Below are 24,046 nucleotides of genomic sequence, written 5' to 3'. Positions count from 1 at the left end.
CAAATTTGGTGTGGCTAAAACTCTACCTAAATCTTTTCATGATGCAAAGTTTCATCTCTTTATCTTTAAAAATGAAGATTTTAAAAATAATAATTTTAAAACCTCAATTTTTTAAAAATTCCTAAAAAATCAATGGATAAACGGATTTGTTTCAAATTTGGTATGACTAAAGCCCTTCCTAAGAGCTACCATTGTGCCAAGTTTCATGTCTTTATCTTAAAAAATGACGGAGTTATAAGCATTTTAGTTAATTCCCATTAGAGCTGCTCTTTGGAAAAATCCGGATTTCCCCTCCCCCTCCTGGATTTGTCATCAAAAACTCGGACAAATCTGGGCAGATCCGGTCATATGGTCACCTTAAATACATCCACACATGCAGAGATTAAGCCCAACCTTTAAATCTTCCTTTCTACATTGGCGCTGATTATAGGTTCAAGAGTAAGAAGAGGCAGAGAGATTTTGATGGTCACAGCTTCCATTTCATGATCTCTACCCTACATGGGTCCAGGCATAGAAAAGTCCATGAGGGTCAGTTGAAGCCAACAGGCATTGTGGGCTTTTGATGAGGAAGATACATAATCTGCAGCAAACACAAATTCACATTCTATGAAATACGTAGCAACAGCAGGCGGATTCACAGATCAAACACTTCAGGTTTCAAGAAGAGAGACATTGAAGGTGAAACAAACCAAGCCCATGTGCAAGAGGACAGGAGCAGGCGGAAGAAACATCACGGCCTGCTCCTGTTGGACTCTTCCCCCACCCCCACAGGGCAAACTGTCATCTTGGCCCTGTGAGGAACAAGAAAGTGCAGGAGGACAAGAGCAGGAGGAAGAAACATCATGGCCTGCTCCAGTTGGACTCCCCTCCTTTGGGAGCAGGACAATCCCATCAGCCCTGTTCCCAATCCACTTAATTTCTCTCTCTCTCTTTACCTCTTCCCTCCTGGACTCCTGTTCCTTGTGTGTCATGTCTTTATTAGACTGTAAGCCTGAGGGCAGGGACTGTCTTTTTTGCTAAGTGTAAGCCGCTCCGAGAGCCTCTTTTGGCTGTGGAGCGGGGTATAAATATGATAAATAAATAAATAAATATGTGAGAGGTGTTTCTCAAGGGACAGGTCAGGAGAACTCCCATCTGGTCAGTAACCAGGAAACAAGGTTGGTGACCTATACTTCTTCATCATCTTGCTAAACATTTTCTACATAGTTAACCAAATGTGATACACTGGGCTGGTTCTCACAAAGCCATGATATTATACAAGATCAGCACTACATAATAATAAATCACTGCCCAAAATCTCTCAGGTGTAAAATATATATTATAATGGCTGAGAATCCCAAGGCTTTTGTAATATATATTTTTCTACATGACAGGTTTTTTGTTGTTATTAATTTATTATCTGAAGTACAGTGGTGATCTTGGCTGGTGCTTGGATTTTCTTTCCCTTATATTCCCCACCCCCACACACAACAGTGGGTTTTGTTTGGTTTTTTGGTCTCTTAGTCTCACATATTTATATTTATTTATAACAAAATTTATATTCTGCCTTTCTAGGCAAAATGCCCACTCAAGGTGGCTTACAACATCATACAATAAAACAAGGTAAAATATAATCAACAATACACCAGCAACAACAAAACGGCAGAGAGGAAAGTGTAAAAATAAAATAGTACAGAAGGCAGTTAACTAAGGCCAGATCTACACCAAGCAAGGTATGGCACTTTGAAAACAGTTTGAAAACTGTGTCCTGGGCCCCAACAGTTGTCATTACTGTTATAAACCGTTTTAAAGCAGTAGTGTAGATCCTGCCTAAGAAATGCCCAGTTCTATACCTGCGCATAGTGATGTGGAGGCAGAGAAGCGTCTCTGGGGAGAGGATGTCACAATCTGGGTGCCACAATGAAAATGGTATTTTCCTTCATCCCCATCACTGAAGATCTGTCAGAGGTGGGGGCAAGAAAAAAGGCGTCAGAAGCTGTGCAATGTTCTTGAGTAGATTCATTTGGGAGGATGCCTTCTGGATCCCAACATTTATTGCAGAGGTGGCCAGACTTCAAGCTTCTGGGGTGTATTTTGTTTTTGACCAGAAGGCTGAGCTCTATCAACAAGAGCCAGGCACAAAATGGTGACTCAGGCAGCATCAGTTATCTGCTGCATCCCAAGAACCACACACTATGATATACTCATATTCATTTATTTAAAATTATTTTTAGGCCACCTTTAACTGTAGAAACCTCTCAAGGGTGTGTGCAAGATTAAAACACACACATATAAAGGTATACATATAAGCAATAGAAAAATACTATAAAACCATATAATAACAGATTACCAGTAAAGTCTGGAGAGCACAGATGAGGGGAAGGCCAGCAAAAACAGGTGGGTCTTCAGGGCCTTCCTTAAGACCTACAAAGAAGGGAACTGCCAAATCCTTGAAGTTGATTCTAGAGGTGTGGGACCACCACTGAGGAGGACGTCTTCCTTGTATTCACCAGCCTAACCTCTCCATCGTGCCTGGGTCCAGATCCATCTGAGAGACCCCTCCCTCCTCCTACCAACTGTCACTGCTGAGGCCTACAGAGTGAAAGGAAGCAGCCAGGCATCCCTCCACAATGCCATGATCTATATGAGGCTATTAGAGGGAGAGGGAAAGGAAGCAGCTGCTGAACTTTGCAGCTAAGAATCTAGTGCCTGAATTTGCTTGCTTTTCCCCTCCTCCCTCCCAATCCCCTTCCTTTTGTGTCATTTTTTTAAGATTGTAAGCTTATGGACAGGGACTGTCTTAAATATTTTTCTAAGCCGCCTTGAAAGTGTTTGGCTAAAGGGCGGAATAAAGGTGCTATAATAAATCAATAAATCAATAAATAACTGCCCTTGCCAGTAGCAAATGAGAAGGGCCTCCATATACATATCTGCATATTGTGAATTATCAGAGATCACAGATTCTATCCATTACTCTTAAACTTCCCAGCAGAGCTGAACAAAGACAACAATTAGTTATTAGTATTTCTATTTTACAGATGAGGAAAACTGAGGGTGAGAGATAAGCAATTAGTACAAGGCCAGGCATTGCAGAGTTTATTATTCCAGCTGGACATCAGGAAAAACTTCCTGACTGTTAGAGCAGTACGACAATGGAATCAGTTACCTACGGAGGTTGTGGGCTCTCCCACACTAGAGGCATTCAAGAGGCAGCTGGACAACCATCTGTCAGGGATGCTTTAGGGTGAATTCCTGCATTGAGCAGGGGGTTGGACTCGATGGCCTTGTAGGCCCCTTCCAACTCTGCTGTTCTATGATTCTATGATCTATCTCTCTCTCTCTCTCTCTCTCTCTCTCTCTCTCTCTCTCTCTATATATATATATATATATATATCCCCTTGCTCTCCTTAAAGTCTGAAACCCTTGGAGATCTAGTGTAAACCATGCAGGGATCTAGATCTAAATTCTGCCCATTCCTCTTTTAAAACAAGAGTGTGTGACATGCGGCCCCCATTGCTTCGAGTTCCGCCCCCACTCTATACCCCAGTGCTGCTGAAGTTTGGCAGCAGCGATTTATTTATTTTTTAAATGGTGGTTTGCCACCAAATTTCAACAACAAATTGCTAGAGATTCAAATGTGTGCCCACTTTAGCTGATTTTCAAGTTCAATATGGTCCTTTTGTGTCTATATAGTGTGCAGTGGAGTGCGAGATGGGCGGGGGGAGGTCCAAAGAGTAGAAATTGGTTCTTAGACTGTCCAAAGTTCCCCATCCCTGCTTTAACAGATGATGTCAGAACCCTGAACTGAGCAGAGAAACAAACTGGGAGCCAGTGGAGTTGACATAAAACTGGTATAATGTGGTCCATTCTATTAGTCTCTGCTACCAATCTGGCCGCACTATTTTTGATTAACTGAAGTTTTGGGTTGTTACGACGACACCGACCTCACACAGAAGGCCTTGCCTAGCACACTCTTCTCAAGCCAAGCGCCACCTCTTGAAAAGCCTGAGGAAAGAGTAAAAACAACACAACCTTTCCCCTATATGTGAAGGTACAAGGTAAAGGGTTTTGAAAAATAGGTTCTATTGTTGAGGTACTGAACTGCAGGTGTATGGTTAGATGTTTTTACACTGTGTAATATAGCAGGTAATAAATCCAAGCTGACACGTGGTTTGTGGTAACAGAACACAAAGTAAAGTTTATTGAAATTTAACAGATCTTTGGTATTTCAATTTAGATCAAACCTGCTTATTTTTATATTTAAAACAATAATCCCAAGTCCCTTAAAATCCTATCTCTTCTCACTCCTCACACACCATACACCCTCTTATGAAGCACAAGCCAGACTAAAACCAAACCTCAAACTAAACTACACAATCCCCTCAGACAAATTATTTATACTCCTCCCTCCCCCTTTCTCACCACATCACTAGCCAAACCCACTCAGTTAAACATTCAGCACTCACTAGACCAGCGGTTCTCAACCTGTGGGTCGGGACCCCTTTGGGGGTCGAATGACCCTTTCACAGGGGTCACCTAAGACTATCGGAAAACATATATTTCCGATGGTCTTAGGAAACTGTATTGACTGAACTATGTCATGTATCATCTTTTGTATTATTAAAGCTATTGTTATGTATTATTTTCATTAGCAAACCATCCCATGACAATGGATCGTGTAGAGAAGAATGAAAATAATTTTATGGTTGGGGGTCACCACAACATGAGGAACTGTATTAAAGGGTCGCAGCATTAGGAAGGTTGAGAACCACTGCACTAGACATATAAACTCAGATATACCTAAGGGACAGAAAGGTGGGTATCGCTACAGTTGTCTTCAATGGCAACCTCACATAGAGAGAATCACAGTAATTCAAATTATGTGCAGCCAGTATCCAAGCCAAGGTGTAGAAACAAAAACTGAACTTGCATGTCTGAACTTACCTACACACACACACACACACACACACCTTTCTTAAGAACTGGGGCCTATGAGTATAAAAACTGCTCCACTCATGCAATCTATACATCCTTTTTGCTTGGATTGTATGAGAAGGGCCTACTTTTGTAGAAATCTACTTGCATAGGTCCTGACTCGCACTAAACGTTCTGTACACAGTAAAAGGAAAGGTACACAAGCCAAGTTTTAATCCTGTACTCTGTTGAACATACATCTTATACACTCAGGCTATATGTCAGTGACGAGCAACTTGCTGCCCTCCAGATTTTTTTTTGCCCCACAACTCCCACCATGCCTCACCATTGGCTGTGCTAATTAGGGCTCATGGGAATTGTAGTCTAAAAATAAATAAATAAATCTGGAGGCCACAAGCCTACTCCTGCTGTTTGTGAACTGTAAAGTGTGATGGCTATGAGCTTTATCTTAGCATAAGCGAAGCCATATTTGATCAATCTGATTAATCTAAATGGAAAAGTCAGACATTGGCCATTGCTAAATAGCTGAGCAGCAGCTTTTAAAAATTGTCTGTCTCAGAAGATTTCCCACACACACACAACCACCTGTATCTCACTTATGCAAACCTAGAGAGCCAACAGGACTTCCTCTTTTCCCCTAGCCGCTAAGACAGATCCCCTTTTCCCCTAGTCGCCTTGGTAACAGCTCTGCTGCAGGAAAGTTGTGGACAGCTAGAATTTCCATTTTGGTAAACAAGCAAGAAGCATCTTCGTAATGTTTGGGCCACAACAAAACCATGTGTGAAGCATGTCAGCCTCAGGACCAACAGCAAGGGGATCACAGTTTCAGTAAGGTGACAAAGTCTTTGCTTACTGAACTGCTAGTGTTGAATGAAATAAGCATGTGCCTACAGCAAGATGCACACAAGTCTTTTATCATACAAACTATTACATTGATGCCAATGTATTAAAAAAGAAAGAAAGATTACTTCATTGCTGTATTTTTAGATATTTTAAAGAAATGAAAGTCTTGAAAGATTTTCAGTACAGCTGCTTTTATTCTTAGCAATGACTGTGAGCCCAAACTGCAAAGTAAATAAGGGGCTCATCAGACAGGTGGAAAACCATGGGAAATCGTGTCTTGCTGTTTCTCTTCCACTTTCAAAATGAGCACTTTTCACAGCTAAGAGACCCGCGACTGTGTGGCCTGTAAATTTCAATGGATTTCAATGGGGGCAGCGCCCTTTAGTGGGCAATTTATAGTGTAACCTCAGAAGAGTTTGATTAAAACAGTTTTTATGTCACTCTGATGAGCCTCTAAAACTGAGAAAAGGACTGGCCAGTAAAGAGCGTGAAATAAAACACTTGTCTGATGACGCTCTAATGTCCTTAACCCCCCTGGCCCATACAGTGAAAAAGAAAACATTATTTTAAAAAAACAGTTCTCAATAAATATTTGAGGTATATGCCTTCCATTCTGCATGTTTAAGCACTAGTTTAGTTATCTGAACATTGCTGCATCCTTAGGTTATTGAAATAAAGCGAATTAAAATGAAACATCAAGGACATAATTACCAGCTTTCTACAGGATTGTAGCTATGAGCAGGTGAGCACTGCCATCTACTGAGATCCTTGAAAATTGCTTTGCCTACAGCTAGACCAAATTAGAGATGTGAAGGCAAGGATTCTGGGGAAACTGGGATCAGGGGGCAACAGTTTCATCCCATTAATTTTTCTGGTTCCCCCACCACACCTTTTCCTCTTTTTTTCAGGGCCTTCACATCTCTAGATAGAGTGGCCTTCTCAACAAGGTGAGAGAGTGAATTAACGCATTATGCAATGTCAAAAGAGATAATTGACTGTTGTGGTAGAATTCTGGACACTTCTGACTCCAGGTGGGGTGGGTGGGCCATATTATATGCATATTATTGGTTTATTTATAGCATTTTTACAGCATTTTTCAGCCCCCCAAAAGGTTCTCAGGGTACCTTATAAAGATGAATGCTTCCGTACAATACAACCCTCCCCCCCAACTCCCAACCTCCTTGCATGTAATAAACTAGTACATCAAAAAGAAAGCTTTAGTCCTCTTGTTGATGCACTAATTTACTACATGCAGTTTTTTTCATGTGAAGGGTAGAGTCCAGAAATATACCACCACATTCTACACTTCACTACTCACCTTTAACTGCTACACTGGGGGTGTATTGCCCAACCCAACATGGGTTCTTCTCACACCACAGTGGTAACGTGAAACGTCTTGGGCCACAAAGGAGGCTTTGACTCCTCCCTGCATAAGGCTGCCATTATAAGAAACAGGGTCAACACGGTTGGATTTATACCTGCTCTATCCCATGGGCTCTAAGTAGCTTACAACAGGTTTTCTAATAGGCCCAGAATCTAAGGAAATTGAATGGTTTGGGGGATTGTTATTTTTAAAAAAGCTAAATAAAACAAAAAACGACACTGTAAATATAAAGGAGAGCCAGTGTGGTGCAATGGTTAGAATGCTGGACTGGGACGAGGATTTTATTGTGCCATCGTCCTGCATCGTTCACTTTCAGCGAGGTCCAGTGAGACCATGTTCAATTTGTAACCCTTCTGTGTTTTCCTACTAGTTTGTCCATGTTTTGTTTTATTTTTACAGCAGAAAATGCATTAAAGGCATATTCCTATACATGTGTAGACAGAAAAATACCCTACAACTCTGCCAAGGAAGAAACTACAGAACAGTTGCACAATGCTTTCTACTTGGTAGTGCTAGCAGCCCTGTCTAGAAGCGCCTGTAGATTTGTGCACATGTAGATCCTCTCACACAAACATATCATATGTTGAGTTGTTTCCGTGACAAACAAAAACCTGACACTTTTTTGAGAAGAAAAGTTCTAAAATGCATCAACTAGGACACTCTCTCACATGCAACTATACGGCCTAACAGTTAGGACCCTAATCACTTGGCCACACTCTTTGGAGCATAGCATGATACTGCTTCAAAGCAAAGTACTCACTGACAAGGTGTCAACTCTTGTATTATTAAAAGGACAATCTGCATTATTCTCTAGCAGAAAGAGAAACATGTGCAACCTGTTTACTTAGCAGTGAGTTAAACAGGGCTTAGGCCCAAGAGAGCAAGATTACAATAGAGCAAGATTATGTTTGTGAAGTGAAAATATACTCTCACTCAAGCCAACAATCCTATGAACACTGAGCTGGGAGAACATCCCATTGGCCCCATTCCAAAGACACCTTAAACCACGGTTTTAACTATGGTCGTTAAGCCGGAAAGCCAGGCTGCGTTCAGAAGACACCTTTAACCATGGCTTTAACTACAGTAAATAAAGCAAAAGGCTGTATTCACCGTGGTTAAAGCCATAGTTTAAGGTGTCTTTGGAATGGGGCCATTAGGGCTTACTTCCGAATATTTATTAAATTTTTAATCCACCCAATAACTAATGTTCTCTGGGTGGATGTATGCATTATAAGCTCCATCCGACGAGCATTTTATTGCATGCTCATTACTGGGCACTCAGAGTTTGCTCAGGTCCCTCACATGATGTTGTCTGCCTCCTGCGCTCCTTCTGGCCTTCCTTTTGCGACAAAAAAAAAAAAAAACCTGGTTAAGGCCAATGTATTTTTAAACTTGGAATTGCTGCTCTCTCCTGCAGTCTGCAAGAGAAGCAGCGCCATTTTGAAAGAGGAAGTAAGTGAGGAACAAAAACACAGGCGGAGAAGCGGAGGTAGGGAGCATGTTAACCCCTATGTGATGGACTTTAATATTGTGCTACAAGTGAATTGTCTGGATTCCCTAAGTGGATATACCCAGAATTGCAAAGTGATCTTTGCATTGTGTGTACAATTCTCTCCAAAGTATTAATTTTCTCTAACAAAACAGAGCACTTTCCTTTAAAACGTCTCCTGGCTTTTGTGGTTGTCTTGTTTTCTGTAGCATTTAGTGTTGTGCTAAGGTCATTAATTTAGCAATCCTATACATATCTACTCAGGCATAAGTCCCACTGAGTTCACTCCCAGGTAAGTGGGTATAGGATTGCAGCGTAAGAAAAGATATTCCCAAATATTGTGGCTTTGTTGGTCCTAATGAAGGAAGTGCACATAAATTAGAGTTGGGGAACCATGCTATGCATGCTTGGACAGGGGAAAAAAAAGTCATACAACTCCAAGCATGTCCCAGCCAGCCACTGTACAAGCTTTTCTGTATGAGCCAGTGTGGTGTAGTGGCTAAAGTGTTGGTCTTGGAGTCAGGAGATCCGGGTTCTAGTCCCCACTCTGTCATGAAACCCACTGGGTGACTTTGGGCCAGTCACAGACCCGCAGCCCAACCCACCTCACAGGGTTGTTGTTATGAGGATAACATGGAGAGGAGGATTATGTACGCTGCCTTGGGTTCCTTGGAGGAAAAAAAGGTGGGATATAAATGTAATAAATAAATATGTGTAGCATTGAGCCCTTAGTTGATAATTAGAGAACAGCTGGCGAACTGACCAGGGCCCTCATGCCTCCCCCGGCTGCTCCCTTCCCAGCTTCCCTCTACGGTCATATAAGGACTAGAACTCCATGACGTCATCACCCACGGGGCGAACTCTCAGGGCTCCTTTTTTAGCCCCGCCCCGCGATTCCACCCGACAGCCTGTAGCTCGCGCAATGCACTGTGGGACCGAAGTCAGGCCAGCCGGCGTTGCTACCGCCGCCGCACGCGCGCGTGTCTCTCTGCTCGCTTCCGTAGAATTGTCTTTCCTTCCCCGTCCCATAATGCTCTGCTACTTCCGTCACTGACGGCTTGTCGTAAACGCGGGGCACTCGTTCGGCCGCCCTTCGCTTCTATTACTCTTCCTTCACAACTTATCCCCCCCCCGTTTCTCTCCTCACCCCCCCCCCACTGCCTCGCTTGGCCGTTAAGGAAAGGCGAACGGCGCCTTCTGGGCCTCAGCGGCGCCTCCTTTCCTTTCCTCTCCCCTCCTCTCCCCCTTCTTCCTTCCTTCCTTCCTTTTCTCCTCTTCCCCCGAAATGCCCCCCAAGAAACAGCCCGCCCCGGCCGCCGCGGCGGGGGGCAATAAAAAGGCGGATCAGAAGAAGAAGGAGAAGATAATCGAGGTGAGCCTTGGAATTGCCCACCGGGTGGGGTTGTGGGGATCCGGGATCGGCATCGAGCTCTGTACGGGCTGAACCACTTCGGAGCGCAGGTGGAGGGTTCACACGGCTTCACCAGATCTATCTATAGGTAGTGTTACAAAGGAGTTATCTTCGAGGAAGGAGTTCTCCTGGCCTTTTCCCTGGGTGTCCCCCAGCTTTCTATGCGGAGGAGCATTCAGTCATGGGAACCCACCCCACCCCCACCCCCTATGCAGACTGAAATGGTGTGATCCAGACCCAGGTTGGCCGCTTCGGTGAGAACTTAGGCCCGACCAGATGTTTTGGACTCCAACTCCCAGAAACCTCTGCCCCGCATGGCCAGCAGTCAGGAATGCTGGGAGTTTTAGACCTGAAATCCTGGAGGACCCCGGAGCTGGGTGGTGGTGGTGGCTGAGGCTGACTTAGCCCACTCTTGCCCGAGGAAACGTCGGAGAATGAAGCTTTAGGAGGCTGTTGCTGCTGACTTTGGTCCAAAATCTTTAGCCAGTAGGAATGGCTTAGTATACTTACTATTGCAGTTCCCATTTATATTTTCTCTGCTTATGTTTATTATTGATTATTGAGTTTTTAAAAGAAACTAGGTCCTTAAAAACAGCAACTGGAGCAATAGACAGGGAGCATACAACTCCCCTGTTAAAACAGCTCCACTGGCTTCCAGTCTGTTTCCAGGCTCAATTCAAAGTGCTGGTTATGACCTATAAAGCCCTATATGGCTCGGGTCCAGGTTATTTGAAAGAATGTATTCTCCCTTATGAGCCTGCCCGTGCTTTGAGATCTTCTGGAGAAGCCCTTCTTTCAGTCCTGCCATCTTCACAGGCGAGCTTGGTGGGAACAAGGGAGAGGGCCTTCTCGGTGGCTGCTCCAGTGCTTTGGAACTCTTCCTGGGGAAGCTAGGCTGGCTCCCTCCTTGATGGGCTTTTGGAAGCAGGCTAAAACTTTTTTGTTCCAGCAGGCCTTTGGAGAATAATCTGGCCCTCCATCTATGTTAATGTCTTATAATTTTGTTGTGTATTTTAAACATTTATGTCCGTCTCCCCCAGGTATGTTTTAAACTTTGTAAGGCCGCCTTGAGGCCCAGCATTGGGCAAAAAGCGGGATAATAATAATAATAATAATAATAATAATAAGAATAATAATAATAATAATAATAATAATAGACAGGACTGTGTACTTATTATTGGAGAAACAGAGGTCACACTTGTTGCATGTGCTATTTTGAAGCCTGGCATGGTTATGAATAAAGAGCCATGGAAAGACAAGCATCTGTTACAATGCCAGAGTGTGCCTTTGGGCTACACAGAAAACATGTGAATATGTTCTTGGACACATCAACATTCAGGAATGCTGGAAGTTGTCAAGTTGGGGAAGGCTGATCTATATTTTGTGGTAGTTGCTGTTAGGGTTTTCAAACAGGAATCTTTCCTAGCCCTACCTGGAAATGCTGGGGGTTGAACTTTGGATCAAAGAGAGAGAGCTTCGGCTTTGGGCAGTATAGAAAAGTAATAAATAAATAAAAATTAGTATGAGAATGAGCTGGGGTGGTAAAATTTCTACACGTCATGGATTAATTGAAGGGTTTCCTAATCAGGGGCAGTATTTCCAGGCAGACAAGAGCCCCAGCATCTCCTTTGACAGAAAGGAAAAGGACTAGAACTGTTCCTCAGATGCTGCAGAAAAAATGACCAGTTTTAATGTTGAGTCTGCTTAAATGTCTTTAACAAACCAGTCCCCATGCATGTGTTGTTGGAAGTAAATCCCACAAATTCAGTGTGCTTTACTTAATAGGAAGGCTGCTTAGACTGCACTCCTGTACAGCTTCGAAGCATCTTCAAATTGCTTCTGAGAACTTGTATACAGTTGTGCTGTAGGTTAGGTGACAATGATTTTCTCTAGTTGTGTGCAGCAGGGAATCTTATGCAGTTATCTTTCATAATGATGCATATGTATTGAAGGCTGTAAATAGAAATCACAGTCACAGTAAAACATGCTGTGAAGTGGGAAATAAAAGGAACTGGCAAATACTATGAATTCCTAAATGAGCTGATACGTTTTCTATATGAAATGAAATACTTCTCCCAGGGGGATTGGAGGTCTTTTGGCAGCTTCTGGACATTAATCCAGAATACTGTTCAATGAAGATTAATTTATGGCTTTTTGCTTAAGAAAATGATACATCTAACAGTATCAGTCTCTGGAAGGCTACTTTAGGGGAGTGGATGGTAAGATGCTAGCCTTCTGCCCTCCACTTCTACCTCAAAAGAGCCCTTTGGGGAAAAATAGTTCTTGACCAGGAATGTAGGTATAAAGACAAATACTACAGTTGGTGTTTATTATGTAAATCATTTCATCTTGGAGCAATGAGAGTTTCAAAAGCAGTGAGTCTACATCAGGATACAAGGCATATACTTTTAAAAAATAGTTTTTCAGGTTTAATACTTCTGTATGCCTAGCTATAGTTAATAGAGAAAAATCCAAGGGATGAAAGGTGAGGTATATTTTAAACTATAGACCCGATTATACTGAGCAAGATTAAAGTGGTAGAAGGTTTGAGATCCATCCACTTTATTGCTATTGCATTAGAAATTGAGTATGGGTAGTATGTTTGTTTATTGTACTTTCAGACTGCCCAACAATCAGAGCTCTCTGAGTGGTGTACTGGTAAATTAAAAGCATAGAATGTGAACAGTGATAATCTTATTTATTTATAATATTTATTTTCTGCCTTTTCTCAAATGTCATCAAGGTGGTGTACAGCAATATGAATAAAAAAATAATATGCAAAACCATATTAAAATATTAAAGCAACATTAAAACCACTATTCAGAATTTCAAAAGCCAAATTAAAATTCTTACACATGTGCCTGACAAGTGGGCCTCTGCAAGTACGGGTATCCAAAATAGTTCCCAATAACTGGACACGTTCATAATGAGACAGAGGGTCCCTCAGATATTCAGGCCTAAACTATTTGGCGCTTTAAAGTTTAAGTCCAACTCCTTGAATTGAGCCTAGAAAGCAATATAGGGGCAATATGACCACAATACCATGCTCCAATTGGCAATCTAGCTGCTGTATATAGCACCAGTTGAAACTTCTGAAAGCTTTTTAGGTCTACGTAGAATGTATTGCAGTAGTCTAACCTTGATGTAACCAAGGCATGGATCACTGTTGCTGGAACAAACAGCGCATAAAACCCCCAAAATAAACCAGCAGTAAAAGTTAAAAGCAACGTAGCACATAAAATCTAAGCAAATCTAGCAGCAAACTGAAAGTGTGAAGAGCTAAAAGCACAAAAGAACAGTTCTTCAAATGCCTGGGAGAGTAAAAAGGATCACCATCGAAAAGTCTGTCTCTCATTGCCACCTGTCTCACCTCATTTGGATGCCTCACTATTCATACATGGCTTTAAAAAATCTCAAATGACATGATGGGATCGGACTGTAGCTCAGTGCTTTGTGTGCAGGACGTCCCAGGTTCAATCCCCAACATTTCCAGTTAGAGCTAGGAACAATTCCTGCCTGAGACCCTGGAAAGCCGCTGCCAGTCAGTGTCAGCAATATTGGCCTAGGTGGGCCAGTGGTCTGACTTGATATAAGGCAGCTTCCTCTGACCTTAGGGTCTGGGATTCTTGGACACAATTCAATCACATGTCATTTTTTTTGGTTCTTTTTTAAATATCCTCTGCATCACAATACTTTGGTTTTAATCAGTCATCTTAACTTGTTATCCTGGGTTGATGTTTCTTCAAGTTCTTAAATTTGGAAACATTTTTTTTTAAAAAAAATCTTATAATTCTTTGGGCAGTTAAATTCCTTGTTAACTACAGGCTGCAGCCCACTTTTACTTATAAGGCTGTAAGTGGATGAACATTGAACTATTTAATGTTAGTAACATTCTAACAAATCTTTCCAATGTAGGACAAAACGTTTGGCTTAAAGAATAAGAAAGGAGCAAAGCAGCAAAAGTTTATCAAGGCTGTGACCCACCAAGTTAAATTTGGTCAGCAAAACCCACGGCAGGTAAGCAAATATTTATTTGTCTTTGCTCTTACCTCTTTGCATATATCATGATGCAATTGTTTGTTGTATTATGTTGCATAATTAGACTAGGGATTTTTCAGAAGATGGGATAATTATGTTACTGATGAGCCTTATAGGTCCTTGCTCACTGAATATATGTTATCGGTAAGAGTAATCCACGTTCTTGGCAGGGATAATGCTCTGTGATATTGGGTGTAGCTCCCAGCAAATGAGACAGTGGTGGGCTGTAGGAAAGCAGTTTGGCACCTTGGTGCCTTGCCCTAAGTTGAATACTTTGGTAAAATTTGAAACAAATGTATTTTTCAGATAAGCAGTTTCTAATGGCAGCTTGTTTCTGGAGAACAGATTTAAAACGACTTAGAATGCACATAATTAAACAGTTAGGTAATTCCAAAATCCATATTAGGGCAATACTTTTATTCGGCCAACCAAAATGTCACAAAATAGTGTGCAAGCTTTTGAGTCTCCAGAACTCTTCATCAGACTAAGGCCACAGCTAGACCTAAGGTTTATCCTGGGATCATCCAGGGTTCACCCCTGCCTGAGCACTGGATCCCCTGTGTGTCACCTAGATGAACAGGTTTGACCCCTGGACGATCCAGGGATAAACCTTAGGTCTAGCTATGGCCTAAGATGGTGGCTGGGTGGGTGTCGGATGAAAAATGCTGGTTGCTATTGAAACCATAGAGTCTTAATATGGAATATGGAAGGAGGTAATAGACACTTAACTTAGGTTCTGCCTTTAACTGTGGTTAAATCAATCTTTACTATGGTTTGTTTGTTTTTTAAAATAAGACCGCTTCAAAAGCCAAGGTTTGAGATTGGCTTCTTTCAGTAAAGCATAGTTAAGATGTACCACAATTTATCTAGATTGGGTTGAAATACTGTGGTTAGCTAAAAATGGAAGTGAATGCTTCCAAGCTTCTTGCAGCCATGCCAGAGGAGAGCTGAGAGCACGGACCCAAGGTTTACTCAGGCTTAGTCACATAATGCTAATCATAGTTCGTTGTTACATTTGAACTGGGTTATTCTGGATAGTGCTTATAGATTCTATATAAAATGCTGCATCTTGAAAGCTGTAATATGCAGTTGTGCACTTTTGCTAGTCTTGTAATTATCTATTACTAATAATAAAATGGTATTTCCTTATAGGCTGTTCAAACAGATGGTGACAAGAAATTAAAGAAAGATGATAAGAAGAAAGAATTACAAGAGCTGAATGAGCTTTTCAAACCTGTGGTTGCTGCACAGAAAATCAGTAAAGGTAACCTTTCATTCGCTGACTTGCATTTTCTTACCTTGCGTATCTCAGATTTGTTTTTTATTTGATCTGGAAAGATGTTAAATAAGCCGCATATGTTACAGGTGCAGATCCAAAATCAGTAGTCTGTGCTTTCTTTAAGCAAGGGCAATGCACGAAAGGAGACAAGTGCAAATTTTCTCATGACTTGACTTTGGAGAGAAAGTGTGAAAAGAGAAGCGTTTATATTGATGCAAGAGATGAAGATCTTGAAAAAGGTACGTTACTTCTGGAAATGGCATAATTATTTTGAATAAATTGAACAAATATATATAGATTTGTCTTGTGGTTTTTAGAGCAAATTATGCCTTTGTGGACATATAAGTGAAAGACTTACCGTATTTCTTCGATTGTAAGACGCTATTGATTGTAAGACGCACACTAATTTCAGTACCACCAACAGAAAAAAAAACCCTAAGACACACCCGCGATTCTAAGACGCATCCCATTTTTGGAGAAGTTTATATGAGAAAAAAAGTGTGTCTTAGAATTGAAGAAATAGGGTAGCTGAAGAGGGTTCTCTTCAATTTCTATAGATGATTATGTAGAAGGACAAATTACATGTAATTGTGTTTTCATAATCATTGTAGTTTATACAGTCAGTTTTTAAAGCAGTTTAACCATGGGTTGGATCCAGATTTAAGCTGGAACAATTATGTTGGTGGAAGTAGACTTGCCTGCCCTGTCCTTCCCATAGCAGCACCTCCAACCCACTGAAAATGCTACACAGGGTGAAGAGACCAAACTGAAATGGTGTGAGCTATGGTGATAATGGGGAGCTGCAAAAAGCAGGCAGTTGGACCTTCCACATGTGGAGTCCTTCCTCTCAAGGAAGGCAAATGTTGGATCCAACCCAAGATGGTTGTTGCAATTTTGTTACCTGATGGTGACAAACCCATTACTTAAAATCAAGAAAAGGAATTGCCAGATAACCACACCTCGTGGTGCTTTTCTGTTTTTTTTACTGTGAGGTAACAAACATAAGATTAGAAGTTTACAGATCAATCAGATTAGTGGGCCATATTATATTATAAGTATAACACGAAGGGGGGGGAAAGCTGTTATCAATGGCCTTATTTAGCTTTAATACTGTAATTGTTTAGTGCCACACGAATGAGCCTCAGGCTTTGGTGCTCTGTCTTTCTCTCCAAAGTTGCTGCAAGGACAAGATCCGAGACTTTCACTTCTGTTTTTAATTAATTGCAGTATAGTGTTATGTCCATACCCAAACTGTAGTTAGTCTTAACTATGGATACTGGAACAAGCCAACTTCAAACCACAAAACTGGCTTGTTTCATTAAACCATAGTTTCGGATACATTGTCCAAGTTTAGACATGGTAAAATATGGTTAGTTAAAAATGGAAGCAAAAGCTTTCAGAATCGCAGCTGTATGAGAAGACGAAAGGAATGGGGATCATGTGAGCCCAAGTCTTGCCCAGAGTCGTTCTCATAACACAAAATCATAGTTTAGTGTTGCATCTGAACAAGGGAAATATACATACATACAACCCAATTGCTCTACTATATTGCAAGGCAAATATGCATACATGAAAATAACTCTCTCTATGATACATGTATTGTGAAATGGTTAACCCCAAAGCATTATTTTAATAGGTTCATTGTTCAGCTTGTTACACGAATTGACATATGTTCTCCAATCCTACTTCTAGTCCGACCTCCACTATGAAGTATTGACTATATTATTAATATACTGCCCTCGTTTTGTACAACTTTTTATGTTCAGAGTTGCCCAACACTGGTTTTCTGTTGCATAGATGAAGAACTGAAATTGTAATGTATTGATGTAACAAATTCACTGTCTGAAATGAGTTCCTTTTTCCAAATCTAACAATATGCAGTGCACTGTTGACTCTTTTAAAACTAAAATCTACACACAAGCCTTAGGTACACATACTTAGGCTTAGGTTTGGCAGGGAATGAAGACAGAGAGATTGTGCCACAAGCTTTGTGGAAGAAGTGGGTTTTGAGAAGAGATTTGGATGTTGTGTACTCATATTGGAAAACAGCATGGAAAGTATTGGTGTCTTTGGTAACGTATTCAAATCAAAGAACTCTTTTTTGAGATAATGTAGATCTCCCATAGAATTCAGTGATTCTTGCATCATACCAATCTTACACCTTGAATTTGCAAAGAGAAAGCTAACATGGTTATACTACAATATTTCCCATTTGTGTTTGATACTACCAAAGGCAGGGTTAAAAGGTAAAGTCAATCTCCTTTGGCTTGTATTTCTTTATATCTTTTCTACTCCATAAACAGAAAGATGGAATCCAACTCTTTATTTTTATGTATGTATATATAGGAGAGGTTGCTGGTGGTCTTGAGGAGTCTGGTTTTTCCTCCTTCTGTTTAGTGAATTCTTTTGTTATATCTAGACACAATGGATAACTGGGATGAAAAGAAACTGGAGGAGGTAGTGAACAAGAAGCATGGTGAGGCTGAAAAGAAAAAACCCAAAACGCAAATAGTATGTCTTTCTCTTGCTTTGTATTGCAGTATCTAGTTAAGAACTTTTAGCAAATTTTCTTATTATATGTAGGATTTGTGCATTTTTACTATCACAATATGTAGACTCTCTTGTAGTAGAAAAAGGCATTTATAAAGTCATAGTGTGAACATCATATGTATGTGATTTGTGTCTATAAATAAGCTATGATGAAAAACAGTCATTGCACTATAAAAACCTAGTGTTGGCAATAGCTGAAATTTTTTATTACTTTCATGATCCCAAGTATGGTGTTTTGTCTTAAATTGGACAGAATAGCTCAGGGATCACTCAATGACAATATATGAAGATATTAAGATGCAATGAATAATACCTAATCCAATCTTTAGAATGAGAGTATTTCATGTAGTTATGTTTAATACCTATGTGTCCAACTCGGACTTATTTTAAACTAGATATTAATTGTAATCCTCAAAAAAGATTTAGACATGAGATTAGTTTGTTTTTTTTTTAAAAAAAACACGACTCAGTATCATAGAAATGATACTTATCAACGGGCCCATTCAGACAACGTTGAGGGCTCTGTGGTTAGCATTAACCACAAGCCGTATGCTCCCACACAACACCATTAACCCTGTCTGGTTTCTGGTTTCCTTAACCACACACTAACCACTGACACAAATGTTAGAGGAATAGAGCTGAATGTCTTCAACATACTGATGACACCTTTCCCCAGATCTCTTGATGACTACTCCCAATGGCTTCATATAGATATTTAATAACATTGGGGACAAGATGGTGCCCTGCGGCATGCCACAGTTCAGCTGCCATGAGGCTGAAGTATAGTCACCCAATGCTATTCTCTGGGACCGACCTTGGAAGTAGCAGTCAAACCACTGTAAAACAGTGCCTCCAACTCGCAACTCACAGAGGTGGTTCAGGAGGATACTATGGTCAACAGTATCAAAAGCTGCTGAGAGATTGAGACGAAGTAACAGGGTCACGCTCCACCATCTCTCTTCCGAAGAAGGTCATCCATCAGGGTGACCAAGGCCAATTCTGTCCCAAAACCAGGCCTGAATCCAGACTGGAATGGAGGTAGAGCTCTCCTATGCAAGTTGTTAAACTCCTTGAAGTGTTAAAGAGTTTGTCATATAGCCAGAAAGTGGTATGGAGGGGCCTTATTTGGGAAATAAGTTTAAAGCCATGCTGGGCATTCAGACTCATTATATAGTTTGCCTGAATTTGTGGCCACTGTGAGATGTACTATCATCTCAAGATTTTGCCTCTGTGTTTTATTATGTTCAGTTGACTGCATTCAATCATGTTATATTTACTCATTTAGGTATCGAGTAGTTTTAAAAATAGGTACAATGACTGAGTGATTATGACAGCATGAATGGAGAATGAGTTAAGGTGGCATAATAGTTTCATCTGAAGGGTGTGATACCAAACCTTTATAATGGGACAGGCACCTCCTGCCTATGGGCCTAATTCAGGTTGTTTTGCAGCCCAATCTAGACAACAGGTCTAGACTACCATCTGTGTGTCTTGGGCCCTTCCCTTCCCAAGACCCGCCCCTAGGGGAGAGGAATCTCCATGCTGTCCAATCAGAGATTACAAAGGGATTCCCCTTTGTGCCATTCATCCTCTATTAGAGGGTGAGCTGTGCAAAGGGAATCCCTTTAACTTCTCCTTCCTGCCCCAATCAGGACACGAGTGGGGCGGGAAGAAGCTCCTGCATGCACTGGCCAAGTTTCTTTTTATGCAAAGAGAGGCGAAGAGCTCTGTGCTTCTCTCTGCACAGGAATAAAAAGTGAGTGACAAGGTGCTGATGACAGCAAGGGAGGGGCTTCAGGTGGAGCTCCGTCTCCTTGACCCAATCCACCAGGTTTGGACTTGGGCAGTCTGACTCCTGGCTCAAAAGAGATTCCTCCCTGTTTCCGTCTTAAAACCTTTTCCGCCCTAAACTTCAACTTGGCACTTACATGATTTTTATATTGGGGTTTTAAAATTTGTTCTATTGAGGCAAAACGGGTAAGGTAGACTGTTTCTTAAAGCTGGTTTGGTATAACTACAGGCAAATTCTTAGTTTTAATTTCGATAAGGTCACCAGAAATTAAGATGCATTATATCATGAATATAAAATACAGAATGGAAAAACAGAATTTGATGCTAAGTGTTTAATGCAGGTCTGCAAGTATTTCCTTGATGCTATTGAAAACAATAAATATGGATGGTTTTGGGTCTGCCCTGGTGGAGGAGACAACTGTATGTACCGCCACGCACTTCCTCCTGGCTTCGTTCTCAAAAAGGACAAAAAAAAGGAAGAAAAAGAAGAAGAAATTTCTTTAGAAGATCTAATAGAAAAAGAGGTAATGCTGTAGTCGGTTGCTGTATAAAGTGGTTTGTCACTTAAATGTAGTAAGTGGGAGAGTGCAGTACTTGGTGGTGATTGTAGCAGTAAAATATTCTTTATCTGGTTTTCTATACAGAAGAGCCTTAATTGGAATAGATTAGTAGGATTACAGCAGATCACAATACACTTCTTTGTAATACTCTAGTGGATTGGATTTGTGTTTTTTTTAAAAAAAACAACACCCCACTAGGGTTTCAATTTCTGCAGAAATACTGAATTCCTGACTCCAGGGGGCACCCACGCTTAATGGTAAAAACAAAAAATCTGTTCACATATTCAAAAATGAATATAACTGAATATCTTAGTCTTATTGAATTTGGTTTGAAAATGTTTAATCAGATATTTGAAAACGTTTACTCAGATATTTAATTATATTAAAGCTGCATACATACTAGAACGTTTATTTTTAATATTAAAAAGATGTCAAGTATAGTTAAACAACCATAATTAATTGCAAATTGGAGCAAAACTAATATGAATACAAAAGACTCTGTACACCTTTATAAACACAGGTACAGGCGAAAGTACAATGATATGCCAGTAACATATGGCCTGTAAACAAACATGAATGGATTAAGAGATACCTACAGTTAAAAGTAACCCAGTCAGAGTTTAGTTAAACCTTTTGTTAGATTTAATTTTTCTCCGCTAACTGGTTGTGAGTAACCAACTGGTTTTTGTTTAATTTATAGTTCCTTGTAGACTCAGAAAATTATGATAAAAAGAATGGAGACTCTCAGTTCAACCAAGTCTCAGGAAAGGGGTTGACATATCTGCAATGGCAGTGTTGCAGCCCTTATTGCTGAAGGGATTTATAACTTGAAACCTCTGCAGAAGGACTAGATTTAAAAGCTGTGGGGCTTTTTCTTAATGCACTGGAGGAAAAAAGCTAGCCTTCTAAAAGCCTGCTCTGTGACTTAATGCTGTTGTTTTTTATCTTACAGCGAGCTGCCTTAGGACCAAACGTTACTAAAATTACTTTAGAGTCTTTTCTTGCATGGAAAAAAAGGAAAAGACAAGAAAAGATTGATAAGGCAGAGCAAGATATGGAAAGAAGGAAAGCAGACTTTAAGGCTGGCAAAGCATTGGTGGTAAGCTCTGTTCTGATGTATAGCATGATCTATACATTTACTTAATATAACAAGACAGTGGCAGTCATTTTCTATGAAGTAGGATACTTTATCTGCCTTCACAGTATTTCTGTTTAAAGCTGTGCTCACTCTCTCTGGCTAGATCAGTGGGCGTGAAGTGTTTGAGTTCCGGCCAGAACTGGTTGATGCGGATGATGAAGAAGCAGATGACACTCGTTATATTCAAGGAACGTGCGAAGAAGATGAGGTAAAACAGCTTCAAGGACTGTGTGTTTTTGCTCAGAAATTGGCAAGGAATAAGGTTCTTCCACAGTCCAAGAGCCTCATAATTATATAATGTACCATTATTTGGGAATGTTATGTACCTGATTCCTTGCTCTTTTGGACTCAGTAGGTTAAGGCTGCAGGAGGTCTTAACTTCTGAGTGTTCTGCTATGAACAAAATTAGAAAGGCTGTTTTACAAGAAGGTGTCTTCTCCCTCTCCCCCCCCCCCTTTCAGGTTGATGAACTTGTGCGTGTAAATGATGTGGACTTGAACCTGTACGTTCCAAAAGACGTGGATGAGACTGGAATCACTGTAGCTAGTATGGAACGATTTAGCACATACGCTTCAGCTGAAAAAGATGGTAAGGCTTTGGAGAATAAAAGTCTTGGAAAATGAGTGGACGTTTACTCACCTGATGTTGGATTTTGACCTTTTTTTCTTTTCTTTTTCTTTTTGCTATTTGGTGAAGAAATGGGTAGTTTTTAGATTTTGAAAGTTATCCTATATTTTAACTTTTAGTGCCAAAATATGACTCCTGCTAAATTTATAATTTTTCTGGGAAGTTTGTAGAGAATAGACTTTGAAAAACACTAATTGGGGTAGGTTATACTTTTTTTTTTTTTTTAGTATTGCTTGGCAACTGTTCTGTGTGTGCAAGATGTGCAAGGCTGGGGCATATGTAAATGGGTACACTGTTGCATATATTAGATCCATACCAATAATTTATTTAGTCCAATAGGATATGAATTATATCAGTTATCAGCACAAAAAGTAAATTTCTCAGTTGGAATTTAGGATTAGGGCATTGATTCTTTTCCCCGCCATCATTTCGACGCTCTGAAAACTAGAGGAAAGGGCATCAAATTGTATATCCCTACTTTAGCTCTCTTTCTTTTTTTTTTTTACATGGTTGCAGAACAGTTGAATCCTGAACTTATCTATTTACTATTCTTAAAGCAGCTAAAATGTACTAACCACTGTACATGGATTAAAAAGATAGTCCCTGTCTACAGGTATACAATCTGAAAGACATGACATGCAAGGAAATGTCTGGGGGTCGAAAAGGGAAAACAGGTAAACTCAAGCACCAATTCTTTAGTCACATAGTTCTTAAAAAGATGGAAGCTCTTCAGGGAGAGGAAGAGCCAAATGGCAGCTAATCTCAAACAAACCAATGGAGAGTGTCCTACTGTCCCCGTTCTCTCTTCGTTTCTCCTTGCTGTAGGTGCAACAACCCTTCAATAACTATACAATAGCCCATGGGTTATTGGAGGGTTGCTTCCCCCCACCCCCCCAACAAGCCATGGTGCCTGGGTTTGAACAACAAGACAAGCCATGCCCGGGTGATAAGCCACAGTAGCTTATTTTGATCATGTGAACCACATCTAATAATGACATCAGAGGAAAAAATGGTACATGGTTTGAATTGTTTTAACTTTCAGATAACAAGCTGAGTGAAGCTTCAGGAGGCAGACTAGAAAATGGAGAGCAAAGTGATTTGGAAGCTGACAGTGACATGGAAGGCACCCAGGAAAATGGAGAAATCGATGCAGTACCAGTTGATGAAAATCTTTTTACTGGTGAGGACTTGGAAGAACTAGAAGAAGAACTAAATACGCTTGATTTAGAGGAATGAACAAGCAGATTCAAATGTGAATTTAAATCTATTTGACAAAGTGAATACTGGCTCCATCTGTTTTATCTAGAATTCTTAAATGGAGTGTTCGTGGTTCTTCATGTGATTCTGGAAAGAGCATTCAGCAGAAATATTCCTCTCCCCCCCGCCCATTTTTTTCCTGATTCAGTCTTAACCAGCTTCATAATAAGCCACCCAGATAGTACACTGAGAGGACATACAATGACATTGTAAAGAAATTCCAGCCAGAAGTAGAAATTCTAACTACTTTTCCAGGATGTGTGAAGGAAAATGTTGTTATCAGGTCCGTGAGAAAGTCTAAGTGAAATCCTTCAGCATTTGAGATATATTCGACTGATTTAACGTTTAGCTCAGTGTGGTAAAATCGAAGTGATAACTGATTGAACTGGGTATGGTCTTTCAAGTGCTGAAATTGGTCAAAACAAACAGATGCTCAAAGTAGAGATCAATAAAGTGAAATTCAACTATGGGGCCCTGCTTCTAAACTTTACACTTAACATACAAAGGTGTAAATAAAGACTATCTGATTGAAAAACATGTTGGTTCTAGTGTACATGCATGTTTTGCAAATATGCAGTAGACCTAAACAAAAGCAATTATGCAGGTATTAATTAGTCGTTACAGGTTATGCTGCAATCTCTGGATTGCCACTCGGTGTGAAAAGACATTCCTTCCTTCTACCTACTGAAAAATCCCAATATATTGCAAATGTTACCTGCCATGACTTCATCATTCTTTCTAGATTAATTTCCCTACTCATGCGTA

At 40.5% G+C, this 24,046-nt stretch overlaps 1 protein-coding gene across 1 annotated transcript; it reads left to right on the top strand.

The window, feature by feature from the left end:
• The first annotated feature begins 9,755 nt into the window (after positions 1–9,755).
• Positions 9,756–23,818, top strand: ZC3H15 (zinc finger CCCH-type containing 15). Its single transcript, XM_063116286.1, has 10 exons — positions 9,756–10,002; positions 13,957–14,058; positions 15,232–15,343; positions 15,445–15,597; positions 17,778–17,869; positions 20,041–20,223; positions 21,212–21,358; positions 21,501–21,605; positions 21,859–21,985; positions 23,067–23,818. Exons 1-10 carry the CDS (start codon positions 9,916–9,918, stop codon positions 23,258–23,260), a joined length of 1,302 nt encoding a protein of 433 aa, XP_062972356.1. The 5' UTR covers positions 9,756–9,915; the 3' UTR covers positions 23,261–23,818.
• The last annotated feature ends 228 nt before the right edge of the window (positions 23,819–24,046 follow it).

Source organism: Elgaria multicarinata, chromosome 2, assembly GCF_023053635.1.
Source record: "Elgaria multicarinata webbii isolate HBS135686 ecotype San Diego chromosome 2, rElgMul1.1.pri, whole genome shotgun sequence".
Classification (NCBI taxonomy): domain Eukaryota; kingdom Metazoa; phylum Chordata; class Lepidosauria; order Squamata; family Anguidae; genus Elgaria; species Elgaria multicarinata.
Note: the sequence above shows the minus strand (reverse complement) of the source record. Positions and strands in the feature narration are given on the sequence as shown.